This window comes from Oncorhynchus nerka, linkage group LG25 (genome assembly GCF_034236695.1).
Source record: "Oncorhynchus nerka isolate Pitt River linkage group LG25, Oner_Uvic_2.0, whole genome shotgun sequence".
NCBI classification, from domain to species: Eukaryota; Metazoa; Chordata; class Actinopteri; order Salmoniformes; family Salmonidae; genus Oncorhynchus; species Oncorhynchus nerka.
In genome coordinates, this window is record NC_088420.1 from 18,681,111 (window position 1) to 18,705,695 (window position 24,585).

Genomic DNA, 24,585 nt, shown 5'->3' on the forward strand with positions numbered 1-24,585 from the left:
TCTTGTCAGACTTTCTTTCTTACATTTTGTCTTGCCTTATTGTTGTTGCTTCCCAGGAATCCTTGAGAGTATTGAAACAACTAACTAGCAAGGGATGCTTTTTTTTCAAGAGTCAAGCACAAACTGGAATCATAGTTATCATTTCCATCTGAGATATATGATCGACAGTCTCGACTAAAAAGTAACAAGGCGGTTCTCATCGTAGAGCTTGAATGTCGTCAGCGACACTAGCTAGTAGCCTATTGTAGCTTGAGTAGGGTATTAATAACTTTATTTTATTGGGACATTTCTGGTGATTGGCAATGAGACAACTGCATAATAGCGAATTGAACATAATATACTAAGAATATACCTCGATAACATCACCATAATCGTCAATGTTTCATCGGAAGGTTGCGTGGTAGCTAGCATGATAGCTATGTTGCAGGTAACTAGATTGCTAGCCTGGGTGTGAATTATGACTGACTGACGCTTAGTTATAAGGCCTACAACTTAATAGAACATTGCTTATTGTAAAGACGATTTTGACAATCCTTCAAGTGCCATTGCTAATTAGATTAATACAAACCGTTTACGTGCTAGCTAAATTGTATTGAAACTCATTTGCTAACTTTAGTGGAACGAGTTTGTAGCCGGATAGTTACATCTATTTCTACGACATGGTCGTAGTGCAGCACAGCCCATTAAGACATGAAATTGGTCACCTCTAGAAATGGACTGTTCTGTGTAAACTGACAGCTGCTTTATTGCATTGTGTTAAATGCAGTTTTGCACCATTCTACAGTTGGAGTTTTTGGTGCCACGTTTGACCAGGATTGAGATAACTAACTAGCTACTATCAATCGTCCTGCCAGAGATAAAATGTCAGAAAACCAGGGCAACGCGAATAACAACGTCCCGCAAAATAACAATGGCGGGGCGAACAGGATACGAAACCCTAATATCAACCAAAACCCACTCATCAATGTTCGAGACAGACTTTTTCATGCCCTATTCTTCAAGATGGCAGTTACCTATGCCAGATTGTTTCCACCGTCTTTCAGAAGAATCTTCGAGTTCCTTATCCTACTAAAGGTAAGACTTCCCCTCACATGATTTTACCTTCATGTAGGCTACAATTTGTCAAGGATATAATATCAAGCACATTCACCAAGGACGCTCGGCTAATTTGCTCCAAATAAATTCGTTTTTTATATTTATTTTCTAACTTCAAATTATCAAAGGAAAGGGGCAATTCCACAGAATGATGCTTACTCCGATTTTTCACTATAAAATGTATGTCAAACAAAACAATGATTGCGAAATTAAACGAGCCATACGACTATGCACAATGACTACTTTTGACCATTTCCACTGAACATTTTACAAAAACATTTACTTGAACAGTGTAGATGCAAAGTTTGGTAACATAATTATGGTTTGTGATGTTGTGTCCATTCTGTTAACAAACTTTTCATTTGCAAAGTCCAGCCTTTGTTTTGATGTGTGGATTAGTTTGGATCTTAGATCTTAATCTGGTAGAACAGAAGTTTTAAAAAAATCCACTTGAATGCATCAGATCTGTGGTAACAACTATTCCGCCCAAATAAACAAATCTATGTACATACAGTTGAAGTCGAGCCTATCAGATGAGCTAAATCACTTCTATGCTCGCTTCAAGGCAAGCAAACTATAGTTTTGGCAAGTCTGTTAGGACATCTACTTTGTGCATGACAAAAGTAATTTTTCCAACAATTGTTTACAGACAGATTTCACTTATTCACTGTATCACAATTCTAGTGGGTCAGAAGTTTACACACACTGAGTTGACTGCCTTTAAACAGCTAGGAAAATTCCAGAAAATTATGTCATGGCTTTAGAAGCTTCTGATAGGCTAATTGACATCATTTGAGTCAATTGGAGGTGTACCTGTGAATGTATTTCAAGGCCTATGTTTCAAACTCCGTGCCTCTTTGCTTGACATCATGGGACAATCAAAAGAAACAACCAAAACATTGTACACCTCCACAAGTCTGGTTCATCCTTGGGAGCAATTTCCAAACGCCTGAAGGTGCCACGTTCATCTGTACAAACAATAGTACGCAAGTATAAACATCATGGGACCACGCAGCCGTCATGCCGCTCAAGAAGGAGACGCGTTATGTCTCCTAGAGATGAACGTACTTTGGTGCAAAAAGTGCAAATCAATCCCAAAACAGCAGCAAAAGGACCTTATGAAAATGCTGGAGGAAATGGGTACAAAAGTATCTATATCCACAGTAAAAGAAGTTCTATATTGACATAACTTGAAAGGCCACTCAGCAAGGAAGAAGCCACTGCTCCAAAACCGCCATAACAAAGCCAGACTACGGTTTGAAACTGCACATGGGGACAAAGATTGCACTTTTTGGAGAAATGTCCTCTGGTCTGATGAAACAGAAATAGAACTGTTTGGCCATAATGACCATCGTTATGTTTGAAGGAAAAAGAGGGGGAGGCTTGCAAGTCGAAGAACACCATCCCAACCTTGAAGCACGGGGGTGGCAGCATCATGTTGGGGTGCTTTGCTGCAGGAGGGACTGATGTATTTCACAAAATAGATGGCATCATGAGGTTGGAAAATTATGTGGATATATTGAAGCAACATCTCAAGACATCAGTCAGGAAGTTAAAGCTTGGTTGCAAATGGGTCTTTGAAATGGACAACGACCCCAAGCGTTGTGGCAAAATGGCTTAAGGACAACAAAGTCAAGGTATTGGAGTGGCCATCAAAGCTTTGACCTATATTCTATAGAGAATTTGTGGGCAGAACTGAAAAAGCGTGTGCGAGCAAGGAGCCCTTACAAACCTGACTCGGTTACACCAGCTCTGTCAGGAGGAATGGGCCAAAATTCACCCAACATATTGTGGGAAGCTTGTGGAAGCCAACCCAAACGTTTGACCCAAGTAAAACAATTTAAAGGCAATGCTACCAAATACTAATTGAGTGTATGTAAACTTCTGACCCGCTGGGAATGTGATGAAAGAAAGAAAAGCTGAAATAAATCATTCCTGCTACTATTATTCTGAATTTTCACATTCTTAAATTAAAGTGGTGATCCTAACTGACCTAAGACATGGAATTTTTACTAGGATTAAATGTCAGGAATTGTGAAACTGAATTTAAATGTACACTGCTCAAAAAAATAAAGGGAACACTTAAACAACACAATGTAACTCCAAGTCAATCACACTTCTGTGAAATCAAACTGTCCACTTAGGAAGCAACACTGATTGACATATTTCACATGCTGTTGTGCAAATGGAATAGACAACAGGTGGAAATTATAGGCAATTAGCAAGACACCCCCAATAAAGGAGGGGATCTGCAGGTGGTGACCACTTCTCAGTTCCTATGCTTCCTGGCTGATGTTTTGGTCACTTTTGAATGCTGGCTGTGCTTTCACTCTAGTGGTAGCATGAGACGGAATCTTCAACCCACACAAGTGGCTCAGGTAGTGCAGCTCATCCAGGATGGCACATCAATGAGAGGTGTGGAAAGAAGGTTTGCTGTGTCTGTCAGCGTAGTGTCCAGAGCATGGAGGCGCTACCAGGAGACAGGCCAGTACATCAGGAGACGTGGAGGAGGCCGTAGGAGGGCAACAACCCAGCAGCAGGACCGCTACCTCCGCCTTTGTGCAAGGAGGAGCAGGAGGAGCACTGCCAGAGCTCTGCAAAATGACCTCCAGTAGGCCACATGTGCATGTCTGCTCAAACGGTCAGAAACAGACTCCATGAGGGTGGTATGAGTGCCCGACTTCCACAGGTGGGGGTTGTGCTTACAGCCAGTTTGGCATTGGCCAGAGAACACCAAGATTGGCAAATTCGCCACTGGCGCCCTGTGCTCTTCACAGATGAAAGAAGGTTCACACTGAGCACATGTGACAGGCGTGACAGAGTCTGGAGACGCCGTGGAGAATGTTCTGCTGCCTGCAACATCCTCCAGCATGACCATTTTGGCGGTGGGTCAGTCATGGTATGGGGTGGCATTTCTTTGGGGGGCCACACAGCTCTCCATGTGCTCGCCAGAGGTAGCCTGACTGCCATTGGGTACCGAGATGAGATCCTCAGACCCCTTGTGAGACCATATGCTGGTGCGGTTGGCCCTGGGTTCCTCCTAATGCAAGACAATGCTAGACCTCATGTGGCTGGAGTGTGTTAGCACTTCCTGCAAGAGGAAGGCATTGATGCTATGGACTGGCCCACCCGTTCCCCAGACCTGAATCCAATTGAGCACATCTGGGACATCATGTCTCGCTCCATCCACCAACGCCACGTTGCACCACAGACTGTCCAGGAGTTGGTGGATGCGTTAGTCCAGGTCTGGGAGGAGATCCCTCAGGAGACCATCCGCCACCTCATCAGGAGCATGCCCAGGCGTTGTAGGGAGGTCATACAGGCACGTGGAGGCCACACACACTACTGAGCCTCATTTTGACTTGTTTTAAGGACATTACATCACAGTTGGATCAGCCTGTAGTGTGGTTTTCCACTTTAATTTTGAGTGTGACTCCAAATCCAGACCTCCATGGGTTGATTAAATTTGATTTCCATTGATAATTTTTGTGTGATTTGAACTATGTAAAGAAAAAAGTATTTAAGAATATTTCATTCATTCAGATCTAGGATGTGTTATTTTAGTGTTCCCTTTATTTTTTTGAGCAGTGTATTTGGTTAAGGTGGATGTAAACTTCTGACTTCAATTGTATTTAGCTATCACTCGGTATAGGCCCACTTTAGGCTAACTCAAGAACCCAAAACTCGTACCTTTTGGGAAACACTGCAATAGGCCCTGCATACCACAACACAAATAGGGACGTGGCTAGTTGCTGCCTGTAATTGTGCTTTCAAGAAAACTGGGAACTCTGGAGAGAAAAAAAACTTGATCAAATCATGATGTCCGTGATCTTCTGGTCATTAAGTCGGAGCTTTAGAAAGATGCCAGAGTTTCCTACTTGGAATTCCAGTTGGAGCTAGTTTCAGAATTCTATCAGAGATTGAGAATGTTGAAAAGGGCTTTATGCAGTCAAGGTGTATGCATATGTGCGTGTAAACACACTGAACGATCAGCAGTTGGGTCAACAGTGACGGGTGCACCAGGCCTACCTGTTAGCTAGGGTGGCAGGTAGCCTAGTGGTTAGAGCCAGTGACTGGAAGGTCGCTAGTTTGAATACCCAAGCTGACGAGGTGAAAAATCTGACGTGCCCTTGAGGAAGCAACACTAATTTGCTCCAGGGTCGCTGTACTACTATGGTTGACCATGTAAAACACATTTCACTGCACATATCCGGTGCATAAAAAAACACTGACAGTCGGAATCTGACTGCCTGAGTGTGTTATCAGACAGTCCGGCGATAAGAGCCCCTGCTGTGCGCTACTGATTGGATGTGAAACAAAATGGTGTGTTCTCCCTCTGTCAGATGCTTTAGCTATGGACCGACAAGGATACAAGCATCTTTTAGATGTTCTGAGTGTGTTGGCTTCCTATTGAAGAGGAGCATTATCAATAGACAAGTTCTCTAGCACCACACACTTTTTTTCTCAGCTGACTGCTCTCTGTAGGAATCTATCCTTCTGTGTCTTTGTAGTGTGCACATTTGCTAAGCAGCCTCTGTGACATCATTTAAGCTATTTCTCCCCTATTGAAATATAGGATCCGGGGTTGGTGAGAAGCATTGAGGAGCATTGGATTTAGAATTGGAATTTTGGAGATTTGTACCTTGTCAGCTCGGGGGTTTGAACTTGCAACCTTCCGGTTACTAGTCCAACGCTCTAACCACTAGGCTACCCTGCTGCCCCCCAGATGCTGGCACGAAGACCGCACTCAGTCAGCTGTATAAGCAAACAGGAAACCACTCACCCAGAGGCTGAGCTCCTAGTGGCCGGAGACTTTAATGCAGGGAAACTTAAATCAGATCTACCAAATTTCCATCAACATGTTAAATGTGCAACCAGATGGAAAAAAATTCTAGATCACCTGTACTGTTTTGCTATCATCCGATGGCATTGAGGAGCACACCACATCAGTCACTGGGTTTATCAATAAGTGCATCGAGGACGTCGTCCCCACAGTGACTGTACGTACATACCCCAACCAGAAGCCATGGATTACAGGCAACATTCGCACTGAGCTAAACGGTAGAGCTGCCGCTTTCAAGGTGCGGGACTCTAACCCGGAAGAAATCCCGCTATGCCCTGCGACAAACCATCAAACAGGCAAAGCGTCAATACAGGGCTAAAATTGAATCACACTACACCGGCTCCTACGCTCGTCGGATGTGGCAGGGCTTGCAAACTATTACAGACTACAAAGGGAAGCACAGCCGCAAGCTGCCCAGTGACACGAGCCTTTCAGACGAGCTAAATAACTTCTATGCTTGCTTCGAGGCAAGCAACACTGAGGCATGCATGAGAGCATCAGCTGTTCCGGACGACTGTGTGAGCACGCTCTCTGTAGCCGAAGTGAGTAAGACCTTTAAACAGGTCAACATTCACCAGACGGATTACCAGGACGTGTGTTCCGGGCATGTGCTGACCAACTGGCAGGTGTCTTCACTGACATTTTCAACTTGTCCATGTTTGAGTCTGTAATACCAACATGTTTCAAGCAGACAACCATGGTCCCTGTGCCCAAGAACACGAAGGCAACCTGCCTAAATGACTACAGACCTTTAGCACTCAGGTCCGTAACCATGAAGTGCTCTGAAAGGTTGGTATGGCTCACATCAACACCATTATCCCAGAAGCTCTAGACCCACTCCAATTTGAATACCGTCCAAACAGATCCACAGATGATGCAATCTCTATTGCACTCCACACTGCCCTTTCCCACCTGGACAAAAGGAACACTTATGTGAATGCTATTCATTGACTACAGCTCGGCGTTCAACACCATAGTACCCTCAAAGCTCAGCACTAAGCTAAGGATCCTGTGACTAAACACCTCCCTCTGCAACTGGATCCTAGACTTCCTGACGGGCCGCCCCCAGGTGGTGAGGGTAGGTAGCAACACATCTGCCACGCTGATCCTCAACACTGGAGCTCCCCAGGGGTGCGTGCTCAAGTCACCCCCTGTACTCCCTGTTCACCCACGACTGCATGACCAGGCACGACTCCAACACCATCATTAAGTTTGCAGACGACACAGCAGCGGTAGGCCTGATCACCGACAACGACGAGACAGCCTATAGGGAGGTCGTCAGAGACCTGGTCTGGTGGTGCCAGAATAACAACCTATCCCTCAACGTAACCAATACTAAGGAGATGATTGTGGACTACAAAAAAAGGAGCATCCCCCCATTCTCATTGACAGCTGTAGTGGAGCAGGTTGAGAGCTTCAAGTTCCTTGTTGTCCACATCAACAACGAACTAGAATGGTCCAAACACCCCAAAACAGTTGTGAAGAGGGCATGACAAAGCCTATTCCCCTTCAGGAAACTAAAAAGATTTGTCATGGATCCTGAGATCCTCAAAAGGTTTTATAGCTGCAACATCGAGAGCATCCTGTTGCATTACTGCCTGGTACAGCAATTGCTCAGCCTCTGACCGCAAGGCACTACAGAGGGTAGTGCGTACGGCCCAGTACATCACTGGGGCTAAGCTGCCTGCCATCCAGGACCTCTACACCAGGCGATGTCAGAGGAAGGCCCTAAAAATGGTCAAAGACCCCAGCCACCCCAGTCATAGTGTTCTCTCTCTACTACCGCATGGCAAGCGGTACCGGGGTGCCAAGTCTAGGACAAAAAGGCTTCTCAACAGTTTTTACCCCCAAGCCATAAGACTGGTTACCTGGACTATTTGCATTGTCCTCTTTTACGCTGCTGCTACTCTCTGTTTATCATTTATGCATACTTGAACTATACATTCATGTACATACTACCTCAATTGGGCCGACCAATCAGTGCTCCCGCACATTGGCTAACCGGGCTATCTGCATTGTCCCACCACCCACCAACCCCTTTTCTTACGCTACTGCTACTCTGTTCATCATATATGCATAGTCACTTTAACCATACGTACATGTACATACTACCTCAATAAGCCTGACTAACCGGTGTCTAAATATAACCTTGCTACTGTTATTTTCAAATGTCTATTTACTGTTTTATTTCTTTACTTACCTACATACACACCAAATCTGTAGTTCTGCCCCTGAACAAGGCAGTTAACCCACCGTTCCTAGGCCGTCTTTGAATATAAAAATGTGTTCTTAACTGACTTGCCTAGTTAAATAAAGGTATTTTTTTTAAATCCGGAAATCGGCGCCCAAAAATACAGATTTCCAATTGTTATGAAAACTTGAAATCGGCCCTAAATAATCGGCCATTCCGATTAATCGGTCGACCTCTACTTAAGAAGCTCCACAGCGCATTAGTGGTGGTGAGTTAAGACAATCAGAAATTGAATCCGATCCCCACATGGGCACATTTTATAGGTCTACATTTGCGCGCAGGCCAGGTAGACTAGTACTACTTCTTTGTGTAATCATGTGCGTGTCCTTACTCATGATTGACAGGAGCGCTCCAAGCGAAAGACGATGAATAAATTCACAACTCAAATGTAATGAAATGAACCAAAACCTTTTGTGTATCTTACGATTTGTGCTCTGCAAACAATGTGTCCACCCCTGCAAACAATGTGTCCACCTCTACAATGACAAGTAAGACTGGAATAATAATTGATTAAATGCATTTAACACAAATTAACGTAACCCAACATATTGTAGATTGGGAATTAAGGGTCAATGGACTTCCGGTGATACTGGTGTGCCATCCCTGCGTCCTCTGCAATGGTTTAGTCCACCCAGACCGGCTTGAATCAGACGGGTATCTTGTGTGCAATAAGTTTCTTCTTTCTTTGTTGTATTTTACCCACTTTTTCTCCCGAATTTCAATCATGTCTCATCGCTGCAACTCCCCAGTTTGCTCGGGAGGCAAAAGTTGAGTAATGCATCCTCCAAAACATGACCCACCAAACCTCGCTTCTTAACACCGCCCTGCTTAACCCGAAAGCCAGACGCACCAATGTGTCGGAGGAGATGCCATTCACCTGACAACTGAGGTCAGCCTGCAGGCTCCCGGCCTGCCACAAGGAGTCACTAGAGTGCAATGAGCCAAGTTAAACTCTCCCCGACCAAACCTTCCCCTAACCCGGACGGTGCTGGGCCAATTGTACGCCACCCTATGGGACTCCCGATCATGGCCGGTTGTGATACAGCCCAGGATCGAACCCGGGTCTGTGGTGATGCCTCTAGCACTAAAATGCCCCGCTATAACATTTTTATAATATATATATTATATCCCTTTCCTTCAATGTGTTTGTCATCAACATTAACAATGCTGCAGGAGGGGGAACATACAAAAACATGTATCCTAGTAAATGTGTCCCCTTTGGCACCATTAAACATATGGAAGTCAATTTGGGGATTCGCCTTTTACATCTCAATACTGCTCTAGACTCCATCTGCCATAAGTTAATGCCTTCCACCCTCTATTTCCACCAGGCACTCTTTATTCTCTTCATCTTGGCCTATATCCACATCGCTTTCTCACGCTCGCCTATCAACTGCCTGGAGCACGTTCGGGAGAAGTGGCCGCGTGACGGCATCCTGCGAGTGGAGATCCAGCGCAACTCGTCGCGTGCACCCATCTTCCTGCAGTTCTACGACTCAGACGGTCTCCAGGGCCTGGTCAAGGAGCCTGAGGGGGAGGGAGGAGGGCTGGGTCTGGCTGCGCTCCAACACGAGGAGGAGGAGGACGAGGAGGAGATGACCCTGGAGATGTTTGACAACAGTTCTGTAAGGGTGAGACACTGCTACTGGTGTGGAGGAGGTGCTGAAAGAGACCCAATAATCCTGCATCATTTATACATTAACTCAATAAGTCTTTCTCTTTTCTTTGTCAGTTTGAGCTTGACATCGAGCCGCGGCTGAAGCCCTCGCTGAGTGGTGGGGGACGGGGCCTCAACGACAGCCAGGACCTCTCCTTCAGCCAGGCACCCACTAAAGGTATGCAGCCGCTGAGGGAGACAGTCTCCCAGATTGAGATGCTAACTCGAGCAGGTAAACTCAACCCCCCCCAGTGAGTGAGAAATCCTCAATCCATTCCTTTCTTCCTCTTCCTGCTAGTTAGCTCCCTTATCTTCCCTTCCAGCCATCTTTTTGTCGTTAGTCACCCCCATGATTCTATTCCATAAATGTGTTCCCTTGTCTTCTGCCCCTCAACTACTTTCTGTAGCTGTTGTTGTCAAGGATCATTGTTTGAATCAGACTGTGTGGCCATGTCGCGATGCCATCTCACCTCCCCAGTGGGCCCTGGCTGTGCCCAGACAAAGACTGTGTGTGGGCTTGGAGCTTGACCCTCTGTATATCGGGCCAGCAGTAGCAGTTGAGAGCCAGACTTTAGTTTAGGCCCAGTTTGTGTTGTGTGCCTTTGACCCCGTCTGTCCTTGCATTGGTTTTTAACCATTCTAAATTGCCTTTGCATAAGTGTTTTTCTGTGCTATGCATGGTCTGTGTAAACCTGAGTCCTCCTTTCCGTAATTTGCTTTTAGATGGTCACAGTGGCGCCGGAGGGGATGGCTGCCGTTTTACTGGCTCCTAACCGCATTTTTTTGTAACTCATTTTGTACATAATGTTGCTGCCACTTTCTCTTATGACCAAAAAGAGCTTCTGGACATCAATACAGAGATTACTCGCCTCGAACTGGACAAATATTTTTTCTTTAATGAGTCTGATGCAAAGGATATACTGCTTCCCGGAAACCAGGCCCTCATCCCCGTCATTCGCGTGAAGAAAATATGAAAATACAGGGGGTGCCTTATGAGAATTCGTCAGCGAGTGAGGAAACCACCACTACCCTCGATATTATTGGCCAACGTGCAATCACTGGAAAACAAACTGGACGATCTATGATTTAAGAATGTCCTACCAACTGGACATTAAACTGCATTATCTTGTGTTCACTGAGACATGGCTGAACGACTACACAGATTGTATAGAGCTGGCTGGCTTCCCTGTTTTTCGGTAGGACAGAGCAGCTACGTCTGGTAAGACGAGGGCTGGGTGTGTCTTTTTGTCAATAACTACTGGTGTGCTATGTCTAATATTTAAAGAAGTCTTGAGGAATTGCTTGCCTGAGGTAGAATACCTCAGGATAAGCTATAGACCACACTATCTACCAAGAGAGTTCACATCTATATTATTCATAGCTGTCTATTTACCACCACAAACCAATGCTGGCACTAAGACCGCACTCAATGAGCTGTGTAAGGCCATAAACAAACCAGAAAATGCTCATTCAGAAGCTGCGCTTTTAGTGGCCAGGGACTTTAATGCAGACAAACTTAAATCCGCTTTACCTACATTTGGCAAATCTGACCATAATTCTATCCTCCTGCTTCCAAGCAAAGATTAAACCAGGAAGCACCAGTGACTAGCTCAATATGGAAGTGGTCAGATGACGCGGATGCCTCGCTACAGGACTGTTTTGCCAGCACAGACTGGAATATGTTCCGGGATTCATCTAATGGCATTGAGGAGTATACCACCACAGTCAACGGCTTCATCAATCAGTGCATCAATGACGTCGTCCCTACAGTGACCATATGTACATTTCCCAACTAGAAGCCATGGATTACAGGCAACATCCGCACTGAGCTAAAGGCTAGAGCTTCTACTTTCAAGGAGCGGGATACTAATCCGGACTATTATAAGAAATCCTGCTATGCCCTCCAAACGAACCATCAAACAGGCAAGGCGTTACCATGAAATTGGGGAGAAAAATGGGTAAAAAAAACAAACAAAGCATCAATAGGTGAACAAGTTCTCATTTACAATTGCGACCTGCCCAAGATGAAGCAAAGCAGTTCGACACATACAACGACACAGAGTTACACATGGAGTAAAACAAACATACAGTATAAACAAGTCTATATATGATGTGAGCAAATGAGGTGTGATAAGGGAAAAAAGGCCATGGTGGCAAAGTAAATAAAATATAGCAAGTAAAACACTGGAATGGTAGATTTGCAGTGGAAGAATGTGCAAAGTAGAAATAAAAATAATGGGGTGCAAAGGAAGCAAAATAAAAAAAATACAGTAGGGAAAGAGGTAGTTGTTTGGGCTAAATTATAGGTGGGCTATATACAGGTGCAGTAATCTGTGAGCTGCTCTGACAGTTGGTGCTTAAAGCTAGTGAGGGAGATAAGTGTTTCCAGTTTCAGAGATTTTTGTAGTTCGTTCCAGTCATTGGCAGCAGAGAACTGGAAAGAGAGGCGGCCAAAGAAATAATTGGTTTGGGGTTGACCAGAGAGAGAGACCTGCTGGAGCGCGTGCTACAGGTGGGTGATGCTATGGTGACCAGCGAGCTGAGATAAGGGGGGACTTTACCTAGCAGGGTCTTGTAGATGACATGACATGGAGCCAGTGGGTTTGGCGACGAGTATGAAGCGAGGGCCAGCCAACGAGAGTGTACAGGTCGCAATGGTGGGTAGTATATGGGGCTTTGGTGACAGAACGGATTGCACTGTGATAGACTGCATCCAATTTGTTGAGTAGGGTATGGATGTGGCAGGGCTTGGAAACTTTTACGGACTACAAAGGGGAAACTCGGCCGCGAGCTGCCCTTTTATGCTTGCTTTGAGTCAAGAAACACTGAAGAACGCTTGAGAGCACCAGCTGTTCCAGCCGATGTGAGCAAGACCTTTTAAACAGGTCAACATTTACAAGGCCGCAGGGATTACCAGGATGTGTACTCCAAGCATGCACAGACTAACTAGCAAGTGTCTTCACTGACATTTTCAACCTCTCCCTGGCCGAGTCTGTAATACATACATGTTTCAAACAGACCACCATAGTCCCTGTGCCTAAGATAGTGAAGGTAACCTGCCTAAATTATTACGTCTAGTGATGAAACAGTTAACGATTTCACGATAAACCACGGTAAAATTCCCGATGGTTAGTATTACTGTTTCAAATTGTAATTTGAAAAACTCACGGTAAATACTGTCTAGCCTCAACCAAAGTTAGCAACTGTCTGACACAGGTGTAGCATGCAACGTGGGTTATGTTTTGTGTGAACATGGAGGAAGGCAGTGACAGCGCTCGGGAGAATTTTCAGACTTCTAAGAGGACCAAATTTGAAGTGGGGTCGTATTTTGGGTTTTACAAGAGTGCTGAGGGAAACTTAATTAGAAGATTGTCGCCCGGTCTACAGAATATGCAACAAAAAATCACTGCGAAAGGGGGAAAAACTTCGGCCATCTTCGTGACCACCACCCACTACTTTATAGTGAATGCAAGGTAAATTAATATTTAGCTCAATGCATGATGTGGGGACTTTGAAATTGGGGGGAAATGTCATGCTATGTCCATCTAACTTGCTAATAGCTTGTATACTGAAGCTTTCATTGTTACATACTCTTGTAAAAACTCTGCACGTTGTTCTGCTGCTGTATGCGTCGGTTGTCTCCAGACTATTCTTCCATTGCTAGGCTGGACAACAGAACGAGTCAAAATTCACCAAAGGTTGAAAAACAGCTAAATAACTTTGGCTAAGCTGGAACACTAGCGCGAGCCCATGGCAAATGAGTGGAATCGAACGTTCGCAGAGCCTGTTTTGACTGGGGTGATGTTTAGAATAAAATGTTGCCTAAATGGCAACAACAAATGTTTCCTTTTTTATTTTACCGCTACAATCTGTTCATCGGACAGAATTGGGGAAAAAACTATTCGTATAGAAAGTAACATCCGCACCTCGATGGTGTTCACTGTGCTTATGTCTGCGTAATGAGAAAGTAGGGAAAAAATGAACTTCTATTTCTGGTCTAGTGATCGATGACAAACGAGCTCGCTGCCCAGGCTTACATAATTACAAAGAGGAGATTCTCCTGATTTTTAAAACGGTGCCTGACTTGAATATACACATTGATATTTGGCGAAATAGACCGGCATGTCTCTCCATAGGAAAGTAATGGAGGGAGCTCAAGCGTTCCAAGGGCAAAAATTATTTTGGGGCTAGCATTTGATGACAACCAAGCTCGCTGCCCAGACTTAGATAATTAGAAAGATGAGATTCTCATGATTAAAATGGTGTCTGACTTGAAAGCAATCTCGATTGAACTCCACACTGCCCTTTCCCACCTGGACAAAAGGAACACCTATGTGAGAATGCTATTCATTGACTACAGCTCAGCGTTCAACACCATAGTGCCCTCAAAGCTCATCACTATGGGGCGGCAGGTAGCCTAGTGGTTAGAGCATTGGACCGGAATTTTGCTAGATCGAATCCCCAATCTGACAAGGTAAAAACCTGTCATTCTGCCCCTGAACAAGGCAGTTAACCCACTGTTCCTAGGCTGTCATTGTAAATAAGAATGTGTTCTTAACTGACTTGCCTAGTTAAATAAAGGTCAAATTAAAAAAAGCTCATCACTAAGCTAATGACCCTGGGACTAAACACCTCCCTTTGCAACTGGATCCTGAACTTCCTGATGGGCTGCCCCCAGGTGGTAAGGGTAGGTAACAACACATCTGCCACGCTGATCCTCAACACTGGGGCACGTCAGGGCCACGTGCTTAGTCCCCTCCTGTACTCCCTGTTCACCCACGACTCCAACACCGTCATTAAGTTTGCTGACGACACAAAGGTGGTAGGCCTGATCACAGACAACGATGAGACAGCCTATATGGAGGAGGTCAGAGACCTGGCAGTGTGGTGCCAGGACAACAACCTCTCTCAATGTGGGCAAGATAAAGGAGCTGACCGTGGACTACAGGAAAAGGAAGGCCGAACTGTTCCCCATTAACATTGACGGGGTTGAAGTGGAGCGGGTCAAGAGCTTTAAGTTCCTTGGCGTCCACATCACTAACAAACTATCATAGTCCAAACACACCAAGACAGTCGTGAAGAGGGCAAGACAAACCCTTTTCCCTCTCAGGAGACTGAAAAGATTTGTTATGGGTCCCCAGATCCTCAAAGTTCTACAGCTGCAGCTTAGAGCATCCTGACCGGTTGCATCATCGCCTGGTGTGGCAACTGCTCAGCATCTGACCGTAAGGCGCTACAAAGGGTAGTGCGTACTGCCCAGCACATCACTGGGGCCAATGCAATCGTGTGTGCAGTGGGGTTGGTGAGCTACAGGATGTGGTAAGCTGCGATGCTTACCTGTGTATGTGTCTCTGTGCCTTCAGTGTGGCCTCAGGAGGATTACATAGTGGAGTACTCTCTGGAGTACGGCTTCCTCCGCTTGTCCCAGACCACCCGGCAACGCCTCAACATCCCTGTCATGGTCGCCACGCTGGGTAAGCTGTTATAAAGCCTACTTAACACTGACATAGCACATGATGGCAGGTGCTATGAACAGTCATAGCTGGTGAGGTGTGTTTAGCCTACTTAACACCACCTTAACCATGACATAGCAGGTGTCATTAACAGTCATTCAGTACCTGGGTAAGCTGTGTTATTAACTTAAACCTACTTAAAGGTAGACTCATCGAAATGACATAAATGCACAAAGTAAACGGCATACTGGGCCAATTTCCGCAACACCTAAGAGCGTTGAAGCGCTCCGCTGTTTTCCTCCCGTGGTTACCACGCTGTAACTGTGTGATACCGACCTGTGCACATGCGCAGTGACGGAGGGAAGTCTTTAATTTCTCTCATCTCAATATCTGCAGTGCTGCTCGTGGACATGTCATTTTCTAGTCTACATGTAACACCACAGTCATGGGGACTACAGTGGGTACAGTCATGGGGACTACAGTGGGTACAGTCATGGGGACTACAGTGGATACAGTCATGGGGACTACAGTGGATACAGTCATGGGGACTACAGTGGATACAGTCAGGGGGACTACAGTGGATACAGTCAGGGGGACTACAGTGGATACAGTCAGGGGGACTACAGTGGATACAGTCAGGGGGACTACAGTGGATACAGTCAGGGGGACTACAGTGGGTACAGTCATGGGGACTACAGTGGATACAGTCAGGGGGACTACAGTGGATACAGTCAGGGGGACTACAGTGGGTACAGTCATGGGGACTACAGTGGATACAGTCAGGGGGACTACAGTGGATACAGTCAGGGGGACTACAGTGGATACAGTCAGGGGGACTACAGTGGATACAGTCAGGGGGACTACAGTGGATACAGTCATGGGGACTACAGTGGATACAGTCAGGGGGACTACAGTGGATACAGTCATGGGGACTACAGTGGATACAGTCATGGGGACTACAGTGGATACAGTCATGGGGACTACAGTGGATACAGTCATGGGGACTACAGTGGATACAGTCAGGGGGACTACAGTGGATACAGTCAGAGGGACTGAAGTTAATAAAGGGATAGGAAGTATGGCCACTGACTTGCTTGCCAATGAGCAGCATTTGGTTTGATCAGTAGTTACCTGCTGGTGTGCCTAGTACAAAACCTCCCTTAGCCACCCAAGGCAAAGGTGGACAGTAGCTAGCTACAGCCTTTTATTTTGAAATATAAATTTATTTGGGTTGTAGGTCATATTGGCCAACACAATTCTGCACTTAATGGAAGTTGAAGCTGAAGGCTCTCAGACCACCCTTTTGTTGAGCACCCTTTCACATGAGAGTTTCTTTTAGCAGATGCTCTTATTCAGACCTTAAAGGGTGTAGGTGTTGTAGAAACACCAAGATAAGTAGTCATCATAACACTAACAAGTCTGTTACGTGTACCACAAACAAGTGTTAGAGGGTAGGAGGGGCTCTGTGTTTGTGTGCAGACCCCATGAAGGATCAGTGCTTTGGGGACAGCTTCAGTCGCCTCCTCCTGGATGAGTTCCTGGGCTACGATGACATCCTGATGTCTAGTGTCAAGGCCCTGGCAGAGAACGAGGAGGACAAAGGTACATGGTGCTTAGGGATGGGTGTGTGTGTGTCAGGGATTCTCCCATATGTTTCTTTTCTTGGTGGTGTGCAAAGGCCTGTGTGTGTGTTTCTGACCGGTGCTCTGTGTGAGAACAGGCTTCCTCAGGAATGTGGTGTCCGGGGAACACTACCGATTTGTCAGCATGTGGATGGCTCGCACCTCCTACCTGGCTGCCTTTGTCATCATGGTAATATTCGTAAGTAGCAATCTCCACACACCTTTTTGTCAAACTTGCATCAAATCCAAAGTGTTAAATGTAGCCCATGAGAAACCATCATTCAGGTTCTTTACTCTGAAGTTTCACAAACAATACAACATATTTGGTATGATAAATGAGCTGGTGCTTAACTAACTCCCTGGGTTATTCATGAAAGATAAGTTGTCTGTTTCCTTCCCTGTCTACAGACCCTGTCCGTGTCTATGCTGCTACGCTACTCCCACCACCAGATCTTTGTCTTCATTGGTGAGTCACACTCACACCCCTCTCAACTCTAGTAGTCCTGGAAGAATACATCTCTACATGCCAGATGCTTCATCTCTGACCTTTAACCTCTGTTTCTCTAGTGGACCTTCTGCAGATGTTGGAGATGAACATGACCATGGCTTTCCCAGCAGCGCCTCTGCTTACCGTGATCCTGGCTCTCGTGGGTAAGAGTGTCATACCATTGAGGCGCCATCTCTACAGTTACAGATGTGGTCAAATATATTGGCACCTTTGCGTGATTCACCGTTTCTTCTAAAATTAGATGAAATTGAAAGTACTTTGTTTACTTTTGTATTTGTATGATTTTAAAATGGCCCGGACTAAATGATTTAAAATTCGAATAAAATTTGTTTGAATGCAATGATTCTCATTTACTGTGTAATTTCTCACCTGTTGTAGGTGCCTACATGGTAAAAAAGTCATTCAACAAGTTTTGAGAAGAGAAAACAGAACATTCTGTCTATTGCGCTCCATTGTAAAGTGCTACGGGTGCCAACATATTCGACTACATATGTAACGACAACAAGCTGGGTCTTGAGACTGTTTCTAGATTGAACAGGTGGTACAAATCTCTCTCTCTCTCTCCCAGGCATGGAGGCCATCATGTCTGAGTTCTTCAACGACACCACCACCGCCTTCTACATCATCCTCATCGTGTGGCTGGCCGACCAGTACGACGCCATCTGCTGCCACACAAACACCAGCAAACGTCATTGGCTGAGGTGAGTTCCACACACCAACACCAGCAAATGCCAATAGCTGATATAAACCATTCATACCCTACTATCTTGCATCAAATGGGGATGGACAGAGAGAAAGTTCCCTTGGAACATGAAGAGAAAGGGCCCTTGGAACATGAAGAGAAAGGGCCCTTGGAACATGAAGAGAAAGGGCCCTTGGAACATGAAGAGAAAGGGCCCTTGGAACATGAAGAGAAAGGGCCCTTGGAACATGAAGAGAAAGGGCCCTTGGAACATGAAGAGAAAGGGCCCTTGGAACATGAAGAGAAAGGGCCCTTGGAACATGAAGAGAAAGGGCCCTTGGAACATGAAGAGAAAGGGCCCTTGGAACATGAAGAGAAAGGGCCCTTGGAACATGAAGACTATTTGCTTTGTTTCTATGTAGTCTAACTAATTAGCTTATTCTTTCCACTACATGCAACCGATCACTTTGTCTCTCCAGTTCCAGACAGTTTATCCATTCCTCTGTTTGTCAGTCCAGTTATTTTTGGCTACTCTCTAAGGAGGCTGTCTGTCTCCTGCAGGTTCTTCTATCTGTATCACTTTGCGTTCTACGCCTACCACTACCGCTTCAACGGCCAGTACAGCAGCCTGGCTCTGGTCACCTCCTGGCTCTTCATACAGGTGAGAAGGGTTGGAGGAAAGAAATTGACTAGAGAAAATAAACTCACTCAAACTGTAGTGTAATTTCAAAGTGTGTGTGTGTTTAGTTAGTAGCACACACACTCCATCCTCCAGCATTTTGAATATGAGCACCAAGTCAAAACACTGAGCTGGAATGTGCTTCATCTTTAGGCAAGTGGACATGTTATTGTGGCCTTCTACTTGCTTATTATTCATTAGATGTTATGGTAAACAAAACATAGAATAACATTTTATTTTAGCGAATCGCTAAAGGTCATATCGGGTTGGTGTGTCTTCAAAACTATTTTAAATGAATGTCCTGAATATGTGTGTGTGTGTGTGTGTGTGTGTGTGTGATTCTAATTGTTTAGCCCAAATGCTAGTGGCTGGACCAAAGCGATTAGCATCCTAGGCTAGAGTTTAGCCAATGCCAGCCACCTCTAGTTCTAGGTTATAGCCTCCCCCGACCCTGTTTCTAACGCCATGACTTAAACAGACTTACTTTAAGCGCCTACATCTCTTCTCCATCCCTAGCACTCAATGATCTACTTCTTCCACCACTACGAGCTTCCGGCCATCCTCCAACAGATCCGCATCCAGGAGATGCTGCTGCAGAACCAGCTGGCGGGCCAGGGGGGCAACCAGACGGCCCTGCAGGACAACCTCAACAACAACACCACCACCGCTGCAGCAGCCCCAGCTCGGGGAGGGGAAGCCAACGGCCAGGTCCGACCGCTAGATGAGCCCCTGGCTTCTTCGGTGGCCCAGGCCCAAGGTTCAGCGACCCTGGCTTCCCAGTCAAACGGCCTGGCTGGGGGTGCCACGTTAGAAGGGGCCGTAGGAGAGTTGACAACTGAGCTGGACTGGATGGCGGAGACGACAGCCATCATCACGGAGGCCTTGTCCTCCTCAGCCCCCCAACCTGGGGGGTCTTTGATGGAGAGCACGGCAGGGGGATTGCTGGGGGAGGCCAGAGGGGTGGGGAGGGTTGGTGTTCCTCGGGCAGGCCTCAGCGTGGTGGCGGAGATTCGAATGGGGGGGAGTGATGGTGGAGGAGAGAGCACAAGTGGCACCGGTCCCAGCTTGATGGCAGTGGAAATCAAAACCATAGTGGCCTGTAGAGGCAGTGCAGCAGGATCAGGCCTGCCTCCTCCCTCTCCTCCAGTGGGAGGACTCCAGGAAGCAGAGACTTGCCTCTCTAGTGTCAGGCCGTCCCTTCCTCAACCACCTTCTCCACACACAGACTGCAGTAGGGCAGTGGTTGGGGAGCCAGAATGCCCCAGGCAGAGCCCCACAGATTGGGACTCCAAGAAAGAGGAAGTCCCCAGCCCCACTCCATCCTGAGCCCCCCCCCACACACACACACATGCTCCCATACGCAGAGGAAACATATCTTCTCCCCCTTAATTCTTCTTCCAACACCGCGAGATGCCGACGTGGCTTTATTCCTGTAATGTCATTCTTACGACAACCAGGAGAAGAGGGGGATGGAAAGCTGAGGAAATGAAAAGCTTCTCTTCAAAGGTGTGGAATTGTTCGGAAATGGCTACCCGGACATACATTTTTGGGGGGAAATGTATTTGTGAAATAATCAATCCTATTGCATTGGTGATATAGAATTCCTTAAAGATGATGATTCTGTTGGTTAGGGGGTGTCTCGACTGGATTTGGAAATGGCGGTGTATGTTTCCTTTTGAGAGCACAGTGGACTATACAGGGCTGCAACACATGACCTCTTGTCCAATCCATCCATTCATTCCATCTGGTCCTCAAACCCAGAAAAAAGACCGTGTTTTGAGTTGCTAATTTTTCTTTCAGAACTGTTAAACAGGCTAATAAGGTTGCTGTGGGTTGTCATGATACTTGGTCAAACCCCACTTCTCACAAGCTCTCAACTTTTTCTCCAACTGGCTCCGCAAGCTAGCTCTATCCCTGACTGGAGCATCGTGGGAAATTGAGTTGATATCCACTGTTTTGAGTGTTGAGTAGACCTCCTTGCTCGGATGTTTTGCCAATCCACTGTTCTTACAATGCTTGGCAGTTGCTCCCGTACTGCTTGAGCAGCAGATGAGCTGTCATGACTGCAGTTTCTTTTGTCTTAACCTCTTTTTTTTTAGTGAACCTGCATCATTACTTCCCTCTGGGAACTTTTCTATGTACAGTCAGGACACTAGGCCCATTTTCTCACCCATAACTCATTAGCAGGTTTTGTCTTTCAAATTGCAATCACTTCACCGTGCAGATACATGATCAACTGGAAGGCTTGACCAGGCACCTGTTTCATGGTCTGTAATGTCACTATACTAACCCCCCTGGGTGCATGTTTTGTTCAAATAATCAAAGCTTGATAAAGGAGTTGGTTATTTGAATCAGCTCTGTGGTGCTAGGGCAAAAAACAGAACATGCCCCCGGGGGCGCCAGGAAGCAGTTTGTGAAACCTTGCCTTACATCCTGTATTCCAAAAGAGGAGCATGTGACCGGGTAACACACAGGTCTTTGCTTCAGACTAGCACAAGACGATAGCAGGCTATGTTAAATGGCTTCAGGGTAAAGCTATTGTAACCACGCCAACCAATCTCCATTACATGTGTCATTGATCTACCATTCAGCTGCCAAAATGGCAAGTTGTGATGAAATTGCATGCCTTGGACGCTCCAATTTAATTTGGTAAAGAGCGTATTTTTTATCATGTTTCTTGTTTCAAAACCTCCTGATGAAGCTGCTGAAGACTACCTTGGAAACTTTACCAGACTTGTGTGGCCACTGTTTGTTTGTTAGCTCACAAGAGACTAAACTGGACTTGCAAGCCTAGTAAGATGCTACTGTGAGACAACCTACCGGTCATCAGATGGACCTGACATGCATCCTGCTTCCCCTTTCTGGAACCTGCTGAACGCCGTTCTAAGATGGACAGGGTGTAACAAAAGTTATACTATAACTCCAAGTAGAAACTGGCAGGGCAGAATAAACAGGGAATAATGACAGATGTGTTCCAATGTCTACATCCTCATCTGTTGAAACAGAACAACTTCCTGCCCAGTGAGCTTTATTTTGATGCCTTATGATTCCAAATGAGATATTATTGGAAGTGCATGTTGAGACTTCCTTAGCAGTCAATTCGTAAGTCGCTCTGGATAAGAGCGTCTGCTAAATGACTTAAATGTAAATGTAAATTTAAGCAGGTTTTTGGCATATAGTGACCTCTGATATGAGGAAAATTGTTTATATTTAAACGTAATCACGATAACCAAGGGACATTTAGCAAAATGGGTTAGACTTTTCCATTAGTTCTATTAAGATGGGAGTAGAATCATTTCTGTTCAGTGTGTTGGGTGGAGGTGTAGTCATGGCTATGCAGTGGGCAGGACCAAGGACGTGGTTCTGGTTTGAAAGGTCCAAATTGTGCAATATGACAGGAAGTCAGTTTAAAGAGAAAAGTCTTCATTGTAGAAGAGGATACTTTTACAGATGTGACAAATATGCTCTATCAATGACGTTTTATGATCACTTTCTTTATCTGTGCCTATATGCTGTTCTGTAAGGAAAAAACAGGATGATTGTAGCAATGCAACAGTTGCTGTCCATTTGTAGTTCATTTTAGGCAATGTAAATGAATCCTTCAATCTGTGATGGACTAGATTCCTTCTCTCATTCAAATGTATTTAACTGTTCGGTAAACTAAGTGCAGAAGAAGCATTCTTTGCACAAACAATTGTCGTTGGTGTGGTTGTTTGTGTGTCCTAGTATTGGTTATGTAAATCCTATCCTTCAGTAGGTAGTGTTACGTGCACCACTAGTTATTGTAGGTTGAAATAGGCCAGCATTTCCCAAACTCGAACCTGGGGTACATGTTTTGGTTTTGGCCCTAGCACTGCAAAGCTGATTCAAATAAAAAGTTCAGTCGATTATTTGAAATCAGCTAGGTAGGCCTATGTAATGCTGAGCCAATAACCACAACGTGCACCATTTGGGGTCCCCAGGGAAACGCTGACAGGCTATTCCAAATAAAGTCCACATTTTCACGCCTGATTAACAAAAGGATTCCATGTCAAAGGAAAAGTGACACCCTGTTTTTTGTATAAATGTTTGGAAAGAGTTCATGTGTATTACAGACTTCATGGTTCAGGTACCACCTGTTATTCTATCACTGAAATATTCCAGCATTTCCATGAGGAAAACATCCCTACTTTCCCTCTGTGGACCTAGCGGTAAAAATACAGACGACACAAAGTACACTTGACAAGGATTCACATTTCAACCATCACAACCAACACTTCCATCAGACTTTATTCTTGAACGATATCGACTCGGAACTCAAAGGAAGAAAACAGAAACACCATAAAAGCACCACTACTGATTTGAATACAGTCTGAACTCCACGTATTACTGATTGTTGTTTCAGGTTGCCATTGCATTGTTGATCAAATTCAGTTACCGCCCCACCACTAAAATAAACAAGAGACTGGAAACAGAAGGTTGTGGGTGGCAGCCATTTTGGCTCCTGTGGCAGAAGAGAAACCACTGGAAAGTCAATGGTTAAGTTCCCAGAATGGGTGCAGTGCCAGCGAGGCTCGGTCATGGGGGCATGCTGGTACTTCTAGCCCCACTCCATTGGCATGGTAGATCCAAGTAGGCCTGAGGTAGCCCAAACACAAACACACATTTTACCAATCATGGGAGGACCAATTGGGCACATGTAAGATCACAAGGGATTCCCAGTGCCCTGAAAAGCTCTTTCATCTCACCCAATAGCAAAAGAGTGTCCAGGGAAAGAGCTGCCATGCTATGGCATCGGGCTCACAGCAATTGGATAAATCCCAATCCAAGGTAATCCAACTTCTTTCAATAAACCCTAATACACCATTGGCTTTTCCAAACACCAGGGGGCATCAGCTCTTCTCATTGGTGTGTACTGTGGGCAGGGACTTGAGGACAGGGTCTGTCATGGTGGTGGCACAGCGGGAGGAGGGGAGGGCTGCAGTAGCTACAACCACGGAGGTCATTCCTGTCACTATGGGGGCGGAGCAGGCAGCCTTTTCCTTGGCCAGGGAAGTCTGCAGCTCAGCCCTCCTGGCCAGAGCCGTCCTCAGCTGATCCCGGATCAGGTCGATCCTCTCCTGCAGCTCCTGCAGCTCTCCTGGCCTCAAAGGAATGCCTGAGGAGGAAGAAGGGATGGATGAAGAAGAGGAGGGGAGGGATAGCACCAGACTGGCAAAGGAAGTCCCGAAGCCCCCATTCGCACAGACCCGTGTGACCGGGTTGGTCCTAGGGTTAGTGTCACATCCAGCCGACCCCCCCCTCTCCCCTTCAGACTCGGCCACGGCCCGGGCTAGAAGGCGGCGGCTGTTGAGGGTCTCCAGGTTAAAGTGGACTCGCTTGTCTTTAGCGGCTGCAGCAGTGGAGTCCCTGCTGCTCTCGTTCCACTTGGCCGAGGCGCCGGGGGAAGGGGCGTCTGGGGGAGGCTGGGGGTGCTGGTTCTTCTGGTTGTTGCAGCTACATGGAGATAAAAGGCTTGTGTCAGTAAAGAAAGAAAGACACAGGTCTGGTGCTTAAACAACCACTACTAACTAGTATGTTAGATTGCTTTCAATCTGTATCTCAGTATTAGGGCTAGATTCAATCCATATCTGAATAGTATTGCGTAAAATCTGCGTTTAACACTCGATTGAAATTTAAAGGCAATGTTCCCATGTTCGGGGTAAACACTGCATTCATGGTAAACGCTGCATATGTCGACTCAATTGGAAAGTACCTTTATATTTTAACGGGGATACTTCCACGATAAGGGTTGAATCCAACCCTAATGCTTCATC

At 45.8% G+C, this 24,585-nt stretch overlaps 1 protein-coding gene across 2 annotated transcripts; it reads left to right on the forward strand.

The window, feature by feature from the left end:
- The first annotated feature begins 23 nt into the window (after positions 1–23).
- On the forward strand, positions 24–22,486 carry LOC115109125 (membralin-like). 2 transcript variants are annotated; one of them, XM_029633731.2, is made up of 11 exons: positions 24–1,074; positions 9,521–9,820; positions 9,922–10,024; positions 15,210–15,320; positions 16,779–16,901; positions 17,020–17,120; positions 17,330–17,387; positions 17,489–17,572; positions 17,998–18,130; positions 18,673–18,772; positions 19,307–22,486. In XM_029633731.2, the coding sequence occupies exons 1-11, from the start codon at positions 862–864 to the stop codon at positions 20,114–20,116; spliced, it is 2,136 nt and encodes a 711-aa protein (XP_029489591.2). In that variant the 5' UTR covers positions 24–861; the 3' UTR covers positions 20,117–22,486. The 2 variants fall into 2 exon arrangements, with proteins under 2 accessions (XP_029489591.2, XP_029489592.2); XM_029633732.2 differs by having other exon boundaries at positions 9,521–9,814.
- Positions 22,487–24,585: the final 2,099 nt, after the last annotated feature.

Excerpts from the sequence above, each read along its gene's own strand:
- LOC115109125 (XM_029633731.2), top strand. The coding sequence starts at position 862 with ATGTCAGAAAACCAGGGCAACGCGAATAACAACGTCCCGCAAAATAAC. Across the intron at positions 16,902-17,019 it reads AGAGAACGAGGAGGACAAAG|GCTTCCTCAGGAATGTGGTG; the intron begins GTACATGGTGCT and ends GTGTGAGAACAG. Across the intron at positions 18,773-19,306 it reads CCTCCTGGCTCTTCATACAG|CACTCAATGATCTACTTCTT; the intron begins GTGAGAAGGGTT and ends CTCCATCCCTAG.